A 22,166-nucleotide genomic window follows, 5' to 3' on the forward strand; every position below is an offset into this window, starting at 1 on the left:
AAAAACCCAAGAGGAGAGATGGCAGCGGGGATCAAGCTCTGTGAGGGGCGCTATAGGAGCGGAGTTAAGTTGGTTTTGTTTTGATATTCCTGACATTCAGTGATAGACGGCAATAACTCACACACCTCTTACCCTAAACAGATCTAAACTGTGTTTCCTACAAAAACACAAAGCTGGTAATGTTTCACAGCTGTCTTACTCCTTTTTTTCGATCGATATTGTGAGTAATGCTCCGTTTAAGCTTAAACTTAGTCATACTAATAGCGAATAGGTCATGACATGAGTTATTGATCCGCCCAAATACAAATCTGCGAATCTGTTACTAACTTTACTGAACTTCATATTTCCATCTTATTACAAGCTACAAATATTTGAAATTACAAATCAACAGAACAAAACTGAGATATGATCACAAACTGAGCACTTGCGATCAATATACTTTACCAGCAGCTGTTTTTCATTCATTTCTAAAGAGCACACAATCATACTGACAGTTATAGGTAACTTACTGTACATTGTACTGTACATGATGCTAATATTCAGCACAAATACATCAGTTTCCCTTTTCTGGCTGTTCTTGAATGTACTAAAAGCACTGTCATGCGTGTTTCCTCGTCGATTATTAACGCTTTATTTCATTGCACAACAATAATCAATAGAAATCACAGTTTCCTTATTTATTATTAGATTATTTTTAAATGTCACCTCTCCTGCTGTGCATGAGCTAAACAGTTGATTGGTTAGCGTATGAGGCAGCTAGGCTAAGCTAGCTTTAATTTTGATTGAATTATTCTCTAATCGGTTGCCTATTATGTGGTGAATATACTCCTGTAATGAATACTGCAGTCCTTTTTTGTCTGGCTTTCTCGGATATCTCACCTGTTCACCAAAAATGACATTATATCCCTGGCAATGTCTGACACCGGCGCACACACATTAAAAAATCCGTGCCAGGCACGAAAGCTTGACAGGCTTAGCAACAGTAACTAAGGAGGGCGGGGCTTAGTGAAGGGTCCATTAGGTTCGTGCAAGCCTAAGGTCCACAGTCACTCAAAAAGTCCTGGAGATATCTTTGACACAGAGTTAAAGTTTGACAAGCAAATAAATTCAATCATCAAAAGTGGTTTCTATGAATTAAGCAACATTGCCAAATTGACACTTGAATCAATGTTTTTATTATGTCCAGATTGGACGACTGCAACTCTTTGTATTCAGGAGTTTCGCCGGCTTCAATTGTACGCCTGCAGCTAGTTCAAAATGCAGCTGCTAGGCTTTTAACTGGGATAAATAAATTCTAGTATCTCACCAGTTATATCATCTCTTCACTGGCTTCCAGTCCAATTTAGGATTCAATACAAGTTATTGTTACTTGTTTTACGGGGTTTGAATGGTCTAGCACCTGTTTACATCGGTGAGCTTCTTCACTGGCATACTTCACTGAGGCCAATCAGGTCGGAAAACAAGTTTCAGCTAGTTGTTCCCAAAACACGGTTGAAATCAAGAGGTGACAGGGCTTTTTCTGTCACAGCCCCCCGTCTGTGAAATGGTCTGCCTTTACATACTAGGTCATGTTATTCCCTGGGTGCTTTTAAGCCTCATTTAAAAAAATCACCTTCTGTCTCTTGCTTTTTGATTGCAAAAAATTAAGTTTAATCTGTTTTATATATTTTGCTTTAAAAACAACAGATTTTGACCAAAGTGCTTTACAAAAAGACCAGCATACAACATCTATACTATACTATAAATCTATACTATATATATATATATATATATATATATATATATAGTATAGATTTATTAGTGATGGGTCGTTCATGAACGATTCGTTCATTTTGAAACGAATCTTCAATATGACTCGGGAACTACGAGTCCTCTCAGGGAGTGATTCGTTCATCCGCACGTGCGCACATTTGTGCAGGTGGTATCGTCCATTTCAAGTCTTCATCATATTTCGAGTCCTTCATCGCGGAAAGAGAGAAGCCAATCATACACATTTAGAGACGGAACAAGAATTGATCCGTTCACCTCTCAAGTCCTCTATCGGGTCTGAGTCACTCGTTCCTCACAGGCCAATAATACGCAATTAGAGCCGGAAAAAGAATTGAACCGTTCATCTCTCGAGTCCTCGTGTTTGAGTCATTCTGTCACGTAATTATTGAACGACTCAAGACTTGAAAGGTGAATTAATTATCATGGCTCCTATCGACTCAGACTGTGTACATTGGTTAAGATTATATGTGACTGCCACTGACATTTGAAGACATGAAGAGGTGAGCTGAGCAAAGAGACAAAAATGCCTTTATTGACAAAAGAGCAGGTAAACATTGAATTATTATGTTCTCCTTCTTATAGTCTTTATTAATGACTTATTTGTCGTGTGATCAACCTTTTGGGCTAGTTGTAGATGTGTTCGGAAGCAATTCGTAAGGTTTTAATAACATTTTGGCAAATTGAACCAAATGAACGAAATGACTCGAAAAAAGATTCGTTCATCTTGATGAACGAGACTCAAAGATCCGAGTCAGTAAAATGATCCGAACTTCCCATCAGTATGATTTATAGTATAGATAGAAGTACAGATTTTGTATGCTGGTCTTTTTGTAAAGCACTTAGGTCAACATCTGTTGTTTTAATGTGCTCTGTAAATAAAGAAAACAAGAGTGCACAAACGCAATTATTCATTTACGCAATTATTAATTTTCCATTGACTTAGTCCCTTTATTCATCAGGGGTCACCACAGCGGAATGAACTGCCAACTAATCCAGCGTATGTTTTACACTGCGGATGCCCTTCCAGCTGCAACCTTTAGTTTATTCAATTCTCCTATAGCGCATGTCTTTGGACTGTGGGGGAAACCGGAGCACCCGGAGGAAACCCACACCAACACGGGGAGAACATGCAAACTCCACACAGAAATGCCAACTGGCCCAGTCGGGCCTCGAACCAGCGATCTTCTTGCTAAGGCGACAGTGCTAACCACTAAGCCAATGTGCTGCCAATGTTTTTTTTTTTTTGTAACTTATAAATTATTGTTTTTTTTTTATTAAATGTGACTTACCTTGCATATTGAGGGCCTGTGCTGTCGTACCACTGGCTGGAGGCTGTAATGTCGTCGTTTTTGATCCTGCCATCCTCCATGCCGAGAGGATACCGACAGTGAGCTGTTCAACAAGCACAGTATGAGTTAGTGTCTGTGTGAGGATGGATTTATATTTGTGTGTGAATGCAATGTTACCTGGGTCTATCTGGCCATTGGTGTGTGTTAGTAAGAAGGCCGGCAGCAGATAAAGCAGCATAGTGAGACCTCAGAGTCTTCAGACCAGAGTACAGACTACATCTCTGAAAAACACAACCACACATAACTCATTAAACAAAGACCAAGCAGAAATGAGGATATCAAATACAGAGACATGCATTGATTAAGACTAGACTAGCCGCCAGCTAGCTCTCTGCAATTCTCACGTGGTCGCCCACTGAAGCTAAGCAGGGTTGCGCCTGATCAGTACCTGGACCACATGGGAAAGCTTGGTTGTTGCTGCAAATGGTGTTAGGGGGGCGCTTAACCTGCCGTGTAAGTGGGTCCTAACACCCCAGTATAGTGAAGGGGACTCTATTCTGCTCAGTGAGCACCGTCTTTCAGATGAGATGTTAAACCGAGGTCCTGACTTTCTGTGGTCATTAAAAATCCCAGGATGTCTTTCAAAATAGAGTAGGGGTTTCACCCTGGCATCCTCACTGGCCTCTGTCCATCATGGCCTCCTAACCGTCCCCATATCATAATTGGCTTTATCACCCTGTCTCCTCTCCACCCATCAGCTGGTGTGTTGGGTGCGGTCTGGCGCAATATGGGTGTCGTCGTGTCATCCAGGTGGACGCTGCACACTGGTGGTGGATCCGGTAGATTCCCTCCCAAAAATTTGCAAAGCGCTTCGAATTTCTAGAAAAAAGCTACATAAATGTAAGGAATTATTATTATTATTATTAATAGGTTGCAGATCAAACTACAGACTTGTGTACAACCCTTTATCATTAAAAATAGGATTAATGAATTAGAGAAACTGATTTGTTTTTCATATTAAATGTTAAATACACATTCAAGTCCCCTTTTGACATTTGACAAAATGAAAGCACACACGCAACATGTAGTACATTTACCAAGATTTTTGTTGGATATACGCTACCTTTCAAAAGTTTGCGGCCAGTTATTTTATGGATATATGAATTATTTCATTTCGCAGTATTTATAATTATCTCTACATTCAATTAATAATTATTACTAATTTCCTAAATATTCATTTTTATTTGACTGTAAAATAGTACAAATAGTTATTTTTTAATACCAATATTTTGTTGTTGTTGTCTGAGTTGTTATTATTAATATTTATAATAATAAACTATAATAAACATAATTATAGTTTTTATTATTAAAATGACAACAATTATTATTATTACTTTTTTTTCTTTGTTGTAATAAAATTATTAAATAATTAATTTTGATACTTCTTAAATTCTTATTTTTTATTTGACAATAAAATGGTAAAATATTTACATATTTAATAAGAACACATTTGTAATAATAATAATATTGATAGTAATAGTAAGAAAAACTATTAAATTAATTTGATAAATTGATAATTATTAATTAATTAATTAATTTATTTATTTATTTATTCATACATAGATAAATAGAAACAACAGTTCTGTCTGGTGCTTGAATCTGTTTGACTGATAGTTGTGTAACATTTTGCCAGTAACATCACACAAAGGCCTCTTCACCCTTCACTTTTGTGTATTACTCCGCCCACATAGTCAGCAACAAGCAGAAAGACACTACAGTTTGACAAATATTACTGCTGTTAGACAACATAATGCATTTTTTAGGCTTTTTTTAGTCGAGAATGTAGTAGTTTAGATTGCAACTATGCAGTTTACTTATAAGATTAGTGCCTTTAAAAAATTATATATATACATATATATGCATATATATATATATATATATATATATATATATATATATATATATATATATATATATATATATATATATATATATATATATATTTATATGCATATATACACACACACACACACACACATATATATATATATATATATATATATATATATATATATATATATATATATATATATATATATATATATATATATATATATATATATATATATATACATTAAGTTACAACAGAAGTTTTACTGTTATGGAGAAAATGAAAGTAAACACCATTTCTCTTTCTCTCTCTCACTCACTCACTCACTGTGGACCTTTGACTTGTGAGGTAACGTTTCCTCACCTCTCGACTGTTACATCGTTACTTCTGTTAGTGCGTGTGTCAGCAGAGTGGGTTTTCTCCATTGTGTCTATCGTCACTGTCACTCATAGGTGAACAGCCACAGAGCATTGCAGTCAATCGCAGCCCTTTCTTTTAAGCGTGTGACCAATCATAGGGGTGTAAGAACTCGCTCGCCATGGCTCATAAAGTGAAAGGGATATTTACATTAGTTTATTTGCTATAAATGCTCATGTTGTTCTGTGCGTGTACTTGAGTTTTTAAAGGTACAGTTCATATATCTGACTGCTTGTACTAAAGGAAAAAAATGTATTACAAATAATGTATAAATATAAATATATTTAGACATTTTATAACAAGAGTTATTGTGCTGTGAAGTAAAATATCAAATTGTTTATAGAAAGCATCGGCAATGGACTGTGATGCACCGAAATACAGAACAGAGAAACAGCACAAACATGTTACAATGCATAAACACAACCAAGACTTCAAAAATAGCTGATTGAGCACCCTTTAAACTGACTGTCAGAAAGCTAATGTAAACTGATGTTTTTCTGCACATGCAGCTGCAAAGTCCTCTGGGTTTTCCGAGTCCTGTGGGAACCCGCAGGTCATATTAGCATCACTGCTATGCTAACTATGCAAACTATGCCAGAGCAGATGTGGCCGGGAATCACTGAGAAATTTGGCCTTCATTGAGAGTCAGTTTCTCATTAGTGACGAATAAAAGAGGCTCTTTCTTAAAACACAAAGCATCATTGAGCCTAGAATTGTAAAAACATTATATAAAATACCATGGCATTGTATTCATGTGAGATCGCACATAAAACTTTAAGTGAACAATAATCTTTTATAGCCAGCAATTATTCATGCGCGCCAAAATTATTGCGCCATTTGATAAATAAATCTTGGTTTGATGAACATAAACTCTGTGACATGAACTCTGTGACATGGTTATCTCATAAAAGGTTTCTTTAAACCCACAAAGACCTGCTCTCTCGCATAAAGACAAGCTATAAAACACCCATAATAATGAGATGTTTCCATCCAAAACCTCAGTCGGGACTTTAAAACTCATTTCCAGATCTCTTTATCATTAAAGTTCAAACATCATATTTATTGCAAATTTAAAGGTCAGATTTAGACAAGCATACACTTAGGATGATTGAATTAAAGGGATAGTTCACCACAAAATGAAAATGTACATATCATTAACTCAAGGTCAAGTGGTTCAATTTTTTTTTTTTCTGTTCAACACAAAAGATAGTTTGAATAATGTTGGAAATTGGTAGCCATTGACAGCCATGCAAAAAATAAATACAAAATATAGCTGCAAACAGCAATTGTGGGGCCAAGCAATCCCAGAGGCCATGATCAGCAAGCTCTATAGAGCAGCAGATCAAGCGAAACAATGAGTTCTGAATAAATTTGAAGTTCATTTAACTGGAAATGTAAGCAAAAACATAAGAATTTAAAAAATTTACTGGTTTGTAGCTCTTGACCAGTTGGTGGCGCTGTTACCAAATTTATGTGACGTGGTAAGTGTGTTGACAATAGCCCCTTTCACACATACAGACCTTTCCGGAAAATTATCGGCAATTTTCCGGAAAGGTTGTATGTGTGAACAGGTCCTTTTTGAAAATACCGGTAAATTCGTTCTGGCTATTTTCCGGAAAGAGAAGTTGTAACATTACCGGCAATTTGCCGGAATGCTGCGCTGTGTGAATGCAGAAGGAAGATTCCCGTAATAAGCGCGTGCACGTCTAGAACGTGCTGACGTGAGACGTCTGCTTTAGCCAATCACAACAGTCAGACGCCTTTACGTCCGCGCGGTTTGTGAGGATAAAAGCCTTTGAATATTTTTCCAGACACATTTAGCTGCTAGAAGTTAGTCAGATCACGTTTATATGTTCTTCTTAATGCCAACTGTGTAAATAATCATCGATGAGATGCTTATGATAAGCCGTTGTTTGTTTACCTTCAAGCTTTGCGTGTGCCTGTGAAACAGCCTGTGAGCGTCTGCACACGCACATATTATGAACATCTCGACATGCGAAAGTGATCCTGCGAAAGTTGTTCACAATATTGATTATTCACAGAGTTTGTAATTTAGTCAAATGTTTACAAATACAAGCGCAGCCGTTTAAAGCTCATTTGTGGTGAATGATGTCAGAATTTACCGGTATTTTGGAATGGATGTGTGAATGCTCTTTTCCTCGCCTGTGTGAACAGCGCTTTTTTCAATATACCGGTAAAGTCTTTCCGGAAATTTTCCAGATATTTACCGGTATCACTGTGTGAAAGGGGCTAATGACACGCATTGTTTTGTGTCAATATGTATAAGGATTGCAGAGTTACAGCCTCTAATGCAGTTTAGCATTGTACCAGCACATTTGTCGGTGCAGTAAACAACAATTGTATTGCCTATTGGCACAAAATTGATAACTTTCTGCCAGCAAGGTCTGAAGATCACGTGAGTCAAATTTGGTGAAAAAAAGGAGGAGTTTGAAAGAGAACGTTTTTGAACAAATTCAAAATGGCGGACAAAAAGTTTTGGCAATTATGGCATATGAGGTATCTGTTTTCAGCATCACCTAAGGAATAATTTGAGCTCGATTCAAAATTAGCATGTGCTGTCAAAAGTTATTACCAAATTAGTAAGTTTCGTTATTAATGTATAATGAATGGTTTATAACTCTTGACTCATAGGTGGCATATGGGTTTCCTCCGGGTGCTCTGGTTTCCCCCACAGTCCAAAGACATGCGGTACAGGTGAATTGGGTAGGCTAAATTGTCCGAGTGTGTGTGTGTGAATGTGTGTGTGGATGTTTCCCAGAGATGGGTTGCGGCTGGATGGGCATCCGCTGCGTAAAAACTTGCTGGATAAGTTGGCGGTTCATTCCGCTGTGGTGATCCCGGATTAATAAAGGGACTAAGCCGACAAGAAAATGAATGAATGAATTTTCAAGACACTTCTGTACAGCTTGAGGTGCCATTTAACTAAGCTAATTAGGTTAAGTTAGAGTAATTAGGCAAGTTATTGTATAACGATTGTTTGTTCTGTAGACTATCAAAAAAATCCTTAAGGGGGCTAATAATACTGACCCTAAAATGGTTTAAAAAAATTAAGTGAAGTTTCTCAAACTAATTTCGAGAGGAGCACGTGATAGGATTGACTACAACTGATCCCTATCACTAATCACTAACTAGCCAATCGGATCACTCTAAATTCAATATAAATATCCAGCCTAAACTTTGTTTTGGAAACCCCCTCATCCATCCCTTCTCCCTCCTCCTCAGTTTGGTCGACACGGTGGCTCGGTGACTAGCACTGTTGCCCCACAGCAAGGAGGTCATTGGTTCAACACTAGCTGAGCCAACCGATACTCTCTGTGCGGAGTTTGCATGTTCTCCCCGTGTTCGCGTGGGTTTTCCCCGGGTACTCCGGTTTCCTCCCACACTCAAAAACTATGCAACAAAAGTTAAAGTCATAAGCACTTACTACAAACTAGCCCAACTAGTGATGTATTTTGGGAAGCTATCGAGAACTACCTGATCTCATATCCCTCCAAATGCTTATTGACCAGACGGGAGCCTTGGGCTCATCTATCACCGAGCTCAGGGTTCTCTCCCGGGACAGCATGCCAAACTAGCTTAAATAGTCAAGCATTATCTAAGTGTGAACTCTTGAAAACTATGTTTATTCTAGCTGAAATAAAACAAATAAGTCTTTCTCCAGAAGAAAAAATATTATAGGAACACTGTGAAAATGTCCTTGCTCTGTTAAACATCATTTGGGAAACATCTGAAAAAGAAAAAATAAATTCACAAAAGTGAATAAGTTTGACTCCAACTTTATATTGCACAAAAATATGATCATATAACCCCAATTTTATCCTCCTTACACTGGCTGCCTGTTAAATTTCGTATTGAATTTAAAATATTACTTCTCACCTATAAAGCTTTAAATAATCTAGCTCCTGTTTATCTAACCAACCTTCTGTCTCGCTACGAACCAACTCGCTCCTTAAGATCTCAAAATTCAGGGCTTCTGGTAGTACCTAGAATAGCAAAATCAAGTAAAGGAGGTCGAGCCTTCTCTTTCATGGCTCCTACACTCTGGAATAGCCTTCCTGGTAATGTCCGAGGCTCAGACACACTCTCCCAGTTCAAAACTAGATTAAAGACCTATCTGTTTAGTAAAGCATACACTCAGTGCATCACCTAGCGGGTTCCACACTGGCTTCTACATCTTGCTTATATACACTATGAACAGCAGCTACGCTAATTATTCTCTTTATTCTCTATTTTCACCTGGGGATACTCATCCCGAGGTCCTCAGATTAGGCGGAGTCACTGATTGGATCCAAGACCAGCGACGTGATGATCCCAAGGATTCCATATCCGGGACCAGGCCATATCCTGAGCTGCTGCTGCGCTGATGGTCGTGGGGAGTGGAGAACATGAGTCTGATTCCAGCGACGCTCCAGGGACAGACGAGTCTTCATTGAGGCCATCTTCCAGCATAAACCACGGCGAATGAAGTTCTGCACAAGACTTTTGGCCAGCGGAGAAATTAAAATGGTCGTGCCCAACTGAGTCTGGTTCTCTCAAGGTTTTTTTCTTCACTCCCATCAGGTGAAGTTTTTTTTCCCTCTCCGCTGTCGCCACTGCCTCGCATGGTTCAAGATTGGTAGAGCTACGCATCGATGAATTTGCTCTTCAGTGTTTGAACTCTCAGTAATGATTAAATCACACTGAACTGAGCTAAACTGAACTGAACTGAACTTAAAACACTAAAACCTGAACCACACTGTTCCAGTTACTATGACCATTTATGTGAAGCTGCTTTGACACAATCTACATTGTAAAAGCGCTATACAAATAAAGCTGAATTGAATTGAATTGAAACAAAATACAACAATAAATCATATTCCTCTAATACCGTGCAACCCTAATGGAAAATCTGCTATTGAGCACCAGCACTGGAAAGATTGAGATAAATGCTGGTGTTGTTGTTCGGACCGACAGTGTGGAAAGTGTGTTGACTTCAGTGCGTTTACTGTGGAGGGTCTCTCTGTATCCTCAAACCTCAGACCGCAGGAATGTGTCCGATTTCATGAGTGCATCACGCCCCAGCCATTACCCCAGAGACAATTACACACAAACCATCATCAGCCATTACTTGCAACATCACAAGTTCACAGAGTTTGGTCCTTACAAAACAACATCACAGGCGAACCATCACAGTGGGTCATGTGGATGAATTGTGCTACAGATCAGAAAGATAGGATGAATGATTCCACTTGAATGATAAGCAACAAAAACAGACAAAAATATCCAATAAATGGAACGACGATCCCAAGTTTGAGTTCAGAATTTAACTGGAACTTCAGCCTGATCTTATGTGGAAATGTAACTATTTTAAGTTTTGTCAGTTTAGTGCCGTATTCGTGCAATTTCCTCCGAGTTCAGTCTTATGCCTAGTTCAGACTGCATGATTTTAGCCCTGATTTTGGCTCGCCGACAGGTTTTGAGAAATCGCCGAAAAATGCCTGAAATCACAGGCAAATCGCTGCTCGTGCACGTGAGTGACAATCACACAGTATGAACTATCAAAGACGCGATCTGAGAGAATCGCCGATGAGTCGCCGATGCCTGTGAGATATTTGGCGTGCTGAATATCTGGAGCTGTCGGCGATTCAAATCATGCCGTGTGAAATGAGTTTTGACTGAAAATAACATCAGCGATCGCCTACAGCCAATGAGAGAGCAGCTTTCACTTATGTGTGCGTGTGTGTATACCTGCTGCAGGCCAGCGGGAGGTTGGGGGAGAAGTTAAAAGCGCTCTTTTTGGGTTTATTTGGACCCACGAAATGGAGGAAAAACTAGTGGAGGTTTGACAGGACTCAGGAGCAACTGTGTACGTTTGACGTTTCATACAGAAAGAAAGTAGTTTATTATCAACGTTGAGGAGAAATGGCTAATTCCCTTTAAACCCAGGTGAGCAAACATGTACATGTTCTACCCTATTAAAGGCTTCTTTCTCATTATGTAGTTAATAACAAAAGATATACTACGTGTTTTTGGCTGTGAGACGTAGTTTGGATGAAGTTGTCAGCGATTCTTCCTATAGTAAAGTCATGCAATGTGAAAGTCCCTGTCGCCGATCCATCTTGCAGTGTAAACAAAGCAGCGACGAAACGCTAGCCCAGATAGTCATGCAGTGTGAAAACATCTGTGACACGGCTACTTTGAAAATCATGCAGTCTGAACTCGGCATTAGGAAAATGTATGATTTTCAAAAAGAGGCATGACATCAAACCCTACCGTCATTGGTGGATGAGCAAATCAAACTAAATTGTATGAGTGAGATTGTACAAATTCATACAAATTAGCCACTAGGCATAGGCCGTTATAAGATTCTGATGATATGATAACCTTGAAAAACGGTTTCACATGCCTGATCATTTATCATACTGTGATATGTATGTTGCATATATTGTAGTGATAATGACAATCTTGGTTTATACTGCGCAGCCCTATTTAAAATAATACAAATAAAATTAATACAGTAAAAACCACTTGAACAATCTAGTTAGATTGTTGTAAATAAATCGATGCTATTTCTGCCCAAATATGTCACAATAGACATTTATAATGTTAAAAAATATGAATTCAAGTTGATTTCACATTTTTAGGGTTTTCAATTCATCAAAGGATCTAGGGCTGCACGATTCTGGCTAAAATGTGATTCATGATTTATTTTTGCTTAAAATTGAGATCACGATTCTTTCTCATGATTCTTTAAATGTAAAATAAAGGTTAATATGAGAAGGCTATTATTATTGTTAATTCTCAAACATATTATCACCTTGGAATTATACGATTCTATCTGCGTTCGGAATGATTTTGAGATATTAAGCTTCAAAGTTTTTGCAGTCCATATAGCAAACATTATATGTGTAAGATTTTTTTTGAAGTCTTAAAATGTAAACAATAAGTTGTCATTTAACAAGAATATGTCAATAACTCAATTTTGACAAAAATGTCAGATAGAACCTGATAATTCTAAAGTGATGATATGGTAAAACAACACTAATAATATTAGGCTTGTGTGTAGCTCTACTGTTGCTTAAAATGCTAAATTTAGTACAGTCATTATGGTGGACTTGAACAGACTTTCAATATGTCCTGTTTGCTAGCTCACAGTAAAATGATGACATCAGAATACAACTGTTCATAATAATAGTTAAATTATTATGTTTAAGACATGTGCTTGTCATTTGTCACTGTCAGCATTATTAGACCATTTGTTTTCACTAGTAAAATCAGACATTTTCGCAATATATTTAACATTATATAAGCTAGAGTAGTTATACTGACACTGTAAAACTTTATTTTCATGCACAACACTGTGTTAGCTATGAAAAAAAAAAAATTGTCGTAATCATAACTGTAAAATGCGTTATGCTCATTTAAGGGATGTGCGCACAGGTTCCACTTTCACTTCCCATTGCGGCAGTGGCGCCCCCAGAAAATTTTCTTAGGGGTGGCCAGAAGAGGCCGCACCAAATCTTGGGGTGGCACATAAAAAAAATATGAATTCTGTGTAATGTTATATTTTTGTTTCTGGTAAATGAAATAATGTAGTTTTTATTCATTTAATTAATTTTTCTTGAAATATTGCTATTTATTCCTTAAAATAATTCAACAAGTACATGTGCAAACCAAATAAAAATCTATGTTTAGTTTAAAAACACTTTTCATATACTGTATAAAAAACTTCTTTTTTACGTGCCTTTATTGTACATCATACGGTATATGCCATGTTTAAAATTAATGAAGATTAATGAGTTTATTATTCTTAGTGATGGGTTGCAGCTGGAAGGGCATCCGCTGTGTAAAAATGTGCTGGATAAGTTGGCGGTTCATTCTGCTGTGGTGACCCTGGATTGATAAAGGGACTAAGCCGAAAAGAAAATGAATGAAAGAATAATGAGTTTATTAATTACCCAAACAAATGAACAAACTGAATGAAAGGCATTACTATACACACTCACTATATAATAATATTATTTATCCATATTGCTTTTTGAGCCATTTAATGCAGCTTCTTCTATTGATATACTGTAGCTTAAGGTAAATATTAAATAGCCATTGCTGTCTATTGAAGGTGTGTGCGTGCTGTCAACAACGATCAGGGAGGGTAGTGGTGGTTCTAGTTTAAATGAAACCCTGGGCGAACCACCCTATACACCCCCACCTCTTTTGAATTGTTAGATTTGTTATTCAATAAATATAACAATTTATTTATATTTATTCTAAATAAATACAATTAATATTAATCTACAATTATTATTCTAAATAAATAACAGAAATCAATCCTAAATATTACTGGAAAACAACAACTGGAGTGATATGCCAAGATCACTTAAGAAACCTTTTGCATGAAAATAAATTATGACAATTCTAAAGAATACAAAAAACTTATTATAGAATTATCTGTGGTCTTAGACCAGATTATGGCTGAGAAATCATGTTATGAAGTCTTACCTCCCTGACTGATTATCCCTCCTTTCTGCTTTAAAGGCATGCTTAGTGAAAGTAACATCATCATCATCATCATCGTCATCATCATATTATATAAACTTTAGTCGACTTTCAAAACTCGCTGCGTGCCGACACCTCTGCACAAAAGGCTGTAACTTCGGTTTCACGGCGCATGAGCGGTGCCTATTTTGTCGGCGTGCATGCAAACAACCAACCGGGATTCACACAGGAGTGCGTGAGGCGCGCGGGAATGGTTTTCTGCGCGCATGCGTCAGTTTGCTTTCACCAGCATTGAACCAGAGGGGGAGAGCTACGTCAGTAACACCAACAACAATTTAGTGATTGCATATTAATTATTTATTTATTTAAATATTGAAAATTTATAAGTTCATTTAAATCAATAATGTCAACAGCAAAATTACATTGGGGTGGCCAAAGGGGTGGCCAGAGTTTACCGAGGGGTGGCCGTGGCCACCCCTGGCCACCCCTTGGGGGCGCCCCTGCATTGCGGTTCATGGCTACCGTCACTGTGATTAAACACACACACAACCAAATCATTCTTTCAACGCGGCTCTCAAACGATCTCTCTGTGCAACAAACTGAACGTTATTTACAACTCTATAACTTGAAAACCATGGATTTTAGAATTCTAAACACACACCGCCGCCGCCTAGCCACGATTCAGGACACAGGTCATTTCAGCCTCGCCACATAGCGCCATCTGATTAGTTTCAGAAACATCATGCGAATGTGCGCGTCTGGTGTGTGATAGTTTGAACTGTCATGTGCGCGCCGTGTCGCGGCGCTTCTGGTGTGCGACCTGCTTCACTGTCTGTTAAAGCATGAAGATAAGTAGGATTTTACTTGTTGCATTAGTCTGAGTCACGTCTGTGTGGATTGTCAAGAATTATTCCCTCATCAAGTCGATAAACTCGATCTCAACATGTATGAAGGACATAAAAACCTGCCATGTGAAAAACCGCGTCGATCTTAGTTCGAACCGCGCTGATATTTTGGTTTGAACATGAGCAGAGGTTAGCAGCTGTAACAATGAAAAGTGAAAGTACCCACCCCCATGATGTCATTTAGCGGACCTAGTTGAAAACCAGAAAGATTAGGCAACATAATACAGAGAGTGCTGCAAAGCGCATGAAATGATCGACAGTTAAAAGGGGGGGGGAATAGAACAAATATACTATTTTATATTAGACATTTGTCTGGTGCTTTTATTTGCTCCTGCTATACGTCCATAACTTCACACATTGGTTAAATTAGGCTTTACCATTTCCCGTTTCCATGTTCAGTCCTTTACTTCCGCTGTACCTTTTTAAGAAAAAGGCAGCAGCATTACAACCTGTCATTCAATCAGAAGAAGACAAAGTCGAAGCTGAGCTGACAGCCAATCTTTCCTTGGCTCAGCAAAACTTGCAAAAAATACCTCTGTATTCCTGCAACTGCAATATTTACACAAATATTTTTATTGAAATCTTCTGCAACGATATTTAACTTGGGAATTTGTTTTACATTTATTAACACCTTGTTGACCAATTTATGTATGGCATGGCCATTACAAATACAATGTTCCTTGTTATTACTTATAAAGAGAATGTTACTTCAGTCATGTTGTTTTAATGTTTTAAGTTGACTAGTTACACAATAAAAAAAAATCGAAATCGTGAATCTGTCAAACTTTATAAAAAAACCTAGATTTTTTTTTTTTTTTGCCAAATCGCCCAGCCCTATTACACGGTCATAGAACAGATCCGATCTGTGTCACATATGAGCAAAATATCGGAATTGGGTCACATTTAACTGGCAGTGTAAACAGGGCCATAGACAGCACCAAACAAGCAACACACAGCAACACGCTCCCTCTTATTCACACACATAAACACACACACACAGGAGCGATATTGTTAGACCGCCCACTCCCGTTCAAATTACACTAGAGTTACCGACCGCTCCCTTGCTTTATTATTTATTACCTCTATCCAGAAGTATCGCTGTAACAGCCAAGAGGTGAGGAAAAGTCATGCCAGCAGGTCAAATGGGCCACAGCGAGAGAGAGAAATGGAGTTTACTTTCATTCTCTCAATCACAGTGAAATAGGGGCTTCAGCTGTGTCAGTGAAAGACTGTCCAGCAAACACACACGCAGTAAAATCGCGCACAGTTTCTGTGTTTTTAGGTAGTTGGAGCGTTGTAAATACTCGCGCTCGCCTCCCTCGCCATAGTAAGCTACGGCGATATAGCGCATATGAGATAAATTCCGAATTGTCCCCCGTCTGCATTGGGGTGTACTGAAGAAACAATTCATTTTGACACCCCTAGTTCAGACCCCTCCTGAATGAATAAATTAAATAGGCTGTTTTCCACAAATTCAACCCGAGGTGCTAAAATATAATTGCCTAAACTGGCAGTGGGTGAGTTAAAAGAACCAAAATAAAGACTGACGTTTCGGCAAGAACTGCACATCATCAAAGCAGAATGTCTGACTTTAGCACTGTTTTTCAGATAAACAAGAATGTTCACTTAAAGAGCCCATATTATGGGTTTTTGAAAATCCCCTTCCATGTAGTTTGTAACACAGCTCTAAGTGAAGTGAAGTATCCAGCTAAGGCTTAAATCTGTTAGTGTACAGTGTTTAAAACTGGTGATTCATCTATAAAAGAGTCGACTCATAGTGCTTCAAACGAGTCGCCTTGATACCGAGTCATTAGGTGTTTCGCCATGACGTACGAACGAAACCAAGTTAATCACGTGCACGCGCAAACCCGGGAGATTTCAAACCTGCGGCCCCGCCCTCTGACACAGATACCCAGACAAACACACACACACACACACACACACAAACATGTCGGTCGATTGAAGTCACACTGCAGATGGATATTATTGAGTCTCTACCCAAAGATGAAATATCAGCATTATAGCCAAGCAGTTGGAAACTCCTGGAAACTTCTGGAAACTACATGCTACAAAGAATACTTCATCAGCCTTTGTTAAAGGGAGGATCAGTAAAGAGTAACTTACTGCTGGACATGTCAGGATGGGTTTCTTCCTCCATTTCTCAAGTGTAAGTACGTGCGATTAAAGTTGCCGCGGTGACTCTAGCTTGCAAATGTATGTAGTTGTGATTTGTTACTTGTAACCGAGTGTACTGTATCAGGTTAACTCGCTATATTCTCATATCGCGTGCAAAGCCACGTTTAAAATGCGACGAGTGCTGCTTTGCCTTTGTTTACGGAGCTCCGTGGAGGAGGGTAGTGTGTGTGTCTGTGTGTGCGTGTGCGTGCGCTGTCATCCGGAGGTGTGTGTTTGTGTGTTTGTGTTGTCGTCCGGAGCAGGGTTAAGTGTTTGTGTGTGTGTGTGTGTGTGCAATATGTGTGTGTGTGTCTGTGAAAATATCAAAGTGAGACAAGCTAGGAGATCTCCTCAACTGTTTTAGGAGTTTTTGCTCAATAAAATAGATAGACGTCTGTATTTTCAAGTCCATCGTCTGTATTTACATTGACCCACTGGCAGCTAAAATCCACGCCTACACTATCGAGCGTGTATGAACTGTGATTACTTTTATATTGCTGATTAGCTGTTTGGCATTTCACTCTCACTGAAGGCAGTCGACCAATCGCAACAAACTGTCATTGGTCCAATTAGCGCAGATTAGCTTTGCGCTAAGGAGGGGTTTAGGAATCGATTCATATGGGAGTCGCTGGGATATTTAGGTAAAAATAAATGCAGATTATAAGACCATGAAAGTGTTTTTTGACCTTGCATCTATATTAGACTGTTGTTGGAGATCCTTACAACTAGGGTTGTAACGGTATGAATTTTTCACGGTATGATAATCGTCTAAAACAATACCACGGTTTGACGGTTTCGCGGTATACGGTATGTTACAAATGTTACAAAATAATAGAACAGTGAAGCAAATTTGACTTTTTCCATATAATATATTTTTAGTTACTATAAACAACACCACTTACAATGAACAAATAAAAATAAGAAAATAATAAATAATATGTCAAAGTCCAAATAAAGTCCAAATAAACATGGTGCAAATCCTCAGTAAAAAATAGATATAAATATTTACTATACTATAAATAGTTACATAACGAAACTAGATTCAATATGGAACATCCTTAGGTTCTATGTGCCAGCATGGATTTGGATGTGGTTGTATGCAATGCAGACAAACAGCTGCATCTTCATTTGCGTCTTTTGAAAACAGCAAGAGCAGCAGTTCGTCTTTGCTGTGTCACTGTTTTGTCATGTTTCTGTGCTGCTGTGCATGCAAAAGTACTTAGTATGAGAATTATTTCATGCAAAACTTTTTTTTTTTGCGTTTTATTTAGCCGCGCATAAATGTATGCCTTTCTCTCATTCCGTGTTGTTCAAAAAGCTTGGTCCACAAACAAAAGCGAAACCTATGCTTATTGGTTGTGATATAGCGAGTTTGAACCAATCTGGGCATGGAGGAGGGACAATGCATCAATGTATCATGTCTGATTTGTCCGGAGACACAGTGACGAGCGTTTCTTTGTCAAATCAGCGTTGTCAAATGTTGATGACGTAACCGCACTGATTCCGGAGCCTCTGAAAGTCCGCGAATGTTATGTGATACAGGAAAGCTGAGATTCTCTTCTTTATGCCAATCTTTGAATTGTATGAATCGGATCAGCGGATCAAAAGTTATTAAACATTTAAGAGCAATACTTATTTTTAGCCGCGGGCGGCTGTCTTGGTCTTTAAGGGTTAAAACCGTTGATATGCAATTGTTCATGGTATGATAATCGTGCACGTTCAAATCGTGGTAAACCGTCATACCGGTATATTGTTACAACCCTACTTACAACCAAGATATGACCCTATTTCATGTATAATATGGGCTCTTTAAATATCTGCAAACATATCATGTATTTTATGCTTTAGAAGCATCAAAGACTTGCATACAGCACCTTTAAAGAGTCTAATTTGTAACCTATAATTCTGATGATATAAATGCAGCCCTGGTAAACAATAGAGACCTCATCAAAACATTCATCCAAGTCTAAGAACATGTTTTCAATGCGTTAAAGAGAAAACCCCATGAGCCATTACATAATAATTCGCAAGAATGGAACAAGTTTCACCCTGCTTGTATCTTAGTGAACAAAAACACATGCACACACAGTCAAACGAACATATCTGAGGCGCATATGATTCGCTTCGGAGAAAAAAGTGTGATATTGTTGCTATTGCATGATAAGGGGTCACAAATAGATCCTGTGCATGCTAATAGAAGAAGAAAAACAGAGCGAGAGGTAATGCAGAGGAAGAGGATGGAGGTTGCAGATGGTTTATGTAATGTTTGGCTCATGTAAAGGCCTGTCCAGAGCCGGGATTCCAGCCTTCTTGCTCATCTTTCTAAAGAGCCTCATGTGAATGACTGGAAAACACAGCAAAGCAACAAAACATTAACAGCACTAACAGACACTTTGCTAACATGGAGAAACTCAAAAATAAGTATGTAAAGTAGGAAGGAAAACAAGGAGGCAAAAGATAACAATGTAACATACAGTTGAAGCCAATTATTAGCCTTCATTTGAAATATGAAATCTTTTTTAATATTTCCCAATTGTTGTTTATTGAAGTCAGCAAGAATTCAGAAGCATTAACATGCAAATTAATATATATATATATATATATATATATATATATATATATATATATATATATATATATATATATATATACAGGGCTCGAAATTAACTTTTTTACTTGGTAGCACCTCTGCTCCCAACTTCAAATATTTAGGAGCACCAAAAAAATTTTAGGAGCACCAGAAAAAATTTAGGAGCACCCACCAAAAATGAATGAGCACCGCTGCAAATAGTTTTTTAAGGGATTTATTGTATTTTAAAACAACATTAATAGGACTGACAAAACACAGAAACAACTATCTAACTAATGCTGCGAAGACATTGACATTTGTGTGCAATAATTCCAAAATGAATATCTAATAATTAGGCCATAGAATATTAATGATGATAAAAAATGACAATAATAGTAACAATGAATTACATTTCTCATTATGATACTGCCTTGAATGTGCATGAATTTAGGTTTTCTGCTATAAAAAGTCTGTTACTTTATGAAAAATAATTGAATAGTTTGCATCAAACAAAAATGAAGCATTGCAGTAAGAAATATTTATTTTGTACTGCTGTTTTTATATGCATGTCAGTTTAATAAATAATATTTCTGCTACAAAACAAACAAAAGATTATAATAAATCATTCAATTCAATGATGAAAGCTGCAAAGCAGTCATCAGTAAATAAATATAAAAATAATATACACCTCAAAAAAGAATAGACAAAAGAAAGTAAGTAAAGTCTCACTTCTATCACTCTTTAAAAGTTTTGGTTTCAGTTTGTGTCAATTTAAAGGTTCAGTCTGAGATGATCTTCATTTTTCTGTGTTAGTGGAAAAGCTGGCGAGTCAGCCGACCCAATTTATGAGCAGGCAGAGCAGGATTCTTGCGCTGACCATCGGCGCAATACCGGTCATTGTTATGAGCCGCAGTTTCAGTGTAAACTTAGTAAAGGCGAGCTTCTTTGGCGATGATGTGTTTAGTATTAGATTTGACTTTTAGCGGACATTTGCGCTGAACACGCAGTGAATGCAACGCATGGAGACTCGGGCGCCTTCTCCAAGAAGCGCGTACTCGAATGATCTCAGCTGGCGGATCAATATTCACCACGTGACGTGTCATGATCGCTTTCATCTGCGCCTCAACTTTAGGTGGGGTTTGCAAACCTGTGCGCTTTAAGTTTTTACTCTTTAGCCGTTTGCATTTCCTGTTGTCATAAAAGCTCCTTCCCCTTCATCTGACAGCAGAAAACCTTGAGTGAATGACAGCTAATATGAACCAATATAGCGGCAGCAGGGAAGAGCGATTCAGCACGTTTTTACAAAAAATCAAAACAGGTCGCAATACAACCATTATCTGCAGTCGCATTAATGCGCCCAAATATTTTATGAGGTCGCATAGATCCATTTTTGGGCGCATATGCGACCAAAATGGTCGCAATTTCGAGCCCTGATATATATATATATATATATATATATATATATATATATATATATATATATATATATATATATATATATATATATATATATGTAAAACAGCCAGTTGGTATATTTTGGTTTCAAAGACACAGACACCAAACAAAAACAGGTCATTTGTAAGAGCTGTCGCAGAATTGTCGCCACAGCATGAGGAATTATAACAACCAACACCTAAAAAAGCACCACAGGTGGATATATGAGGAGCGTCTGGCTAAAAAGTCAGCTAAAGGTATTGCCAGTGACACTCAATCTAGTTGCAAACAAAGTACACATTCAGATTGATGTTGTACCCCAACGTCATGGGGACATTGCATTTTGTTTGGAAAAAAAAATCGGTTTGACATCAGAACCCAACGTCAGGCCAAAGTCGTCAATGTTCAACGTCCAACCTAAAAGCAACAAAATATCAACGTCTAATGATACTACAGCTTTATATCGTGTGGACGTCACCACTATGACATCTACCAGACATTGAACTTTGGTTGCCAAACTTGACGTATAAATGCTAGTATTTGACGTCGATATGAGGTTGGATTTTAGTCACTTTCTAACTATGGATGCTCATTTCGGTTAATTTTGCAAACCGACAGCCGCCGCTCGTTAATCGGTTATTAACGGTTAACTGGTCAGATTGCTATTGTTGTAAAAAAAAAAAAAATGAGTGAAAAGAGAAGAGAAGAGAACCCAGTCCAGGAGACTCGGAACAAGCAGAATTCCTTTATTGAGACGTGTTGGTTAATCTGCAGTCATACAGCGTCTTCAAGATGTCCATGTGTCTGCAAGAGCCTACTAGAGGTCCGCAGTCTGCAAGTTCTTTTACAAGTCTCTCACAAGTCTCACACAAGTCAGCAAATAGTCTGATTTAAGACAAAGATTTCATGGCTATATTGTGTTCTTAGGAGGAGGGGATATGGCTAAACAAAGCATGCAAATTAAGAGTTGTGCTCTAAAGTTCTCTATAGTTGTTGCTCTTTCAGGCTTTGATCTCATCATGTTCTAGAGACAGAAACCGCCTGACCATTTGATCGAAAAGAGAAAACAATAGACACCCCATGCTGTGAAACTGATAATTGCATCACTTTGGCTTAGCCTGTAATCAGCAAGGCAAAGGTTAAATGACCCTCCTAGCTGGCATGTCAATGAAATAATATAATTAAAAACCAGAGAATATAACTTTTCAGTTATACGTAGA

General features: G+C 37.9%; 1 protein-coding gene across 4 annotated transcripts in view; it reads right to left on the reverse strand.

Moving 5' to 3' along the window:
• Positions 1-22,166, reverse strand: part of ddr2l (discoidin domain receptor family, member 2, like) — a 99,621-nt gene that overhangs the window by 63,275 nt on the left and 14,180 nt on the right. For all 4 annotated transcript variants that reach the window (XR_015490723.1, XR_015490722.1, XR_015490721.1 and 1 more), the window contains exons 2-3: positions 3,237-3,340; positions 3,060-3,162 (exon numbers count right to left, since the gene is read on the reverse strand). Coding sequence is in view for 1 of the 4 variants with exons in the window: in XM_087253162.1 (XP_087109288.1) it covers positions 3,060-3,162; positions 3,237-3,297 (164 nt within the window). In the remaining 3 variants the exon portion in view is untranslated. The remainder of the gene's footprint in view (positions 1-3,059; positions 3,163-3,236; positions 3,341-22,166) is intronic.

The sequence above is a fragment of the Danio rerio genome, chromosome 5 (assembly GCF_052040795.2).
Source record: "Danio rerio strain M-AB ecotype USA chromosome 5, GRCz13ab, whole genome shotgun sequence".
Taxonomy (NCBI): domain Eukaryota; kingdom Metazoa; phylum Chordata; class Actinopteri; order Cypriniformes; family Danionidae; genus Danio; species Danio rerio.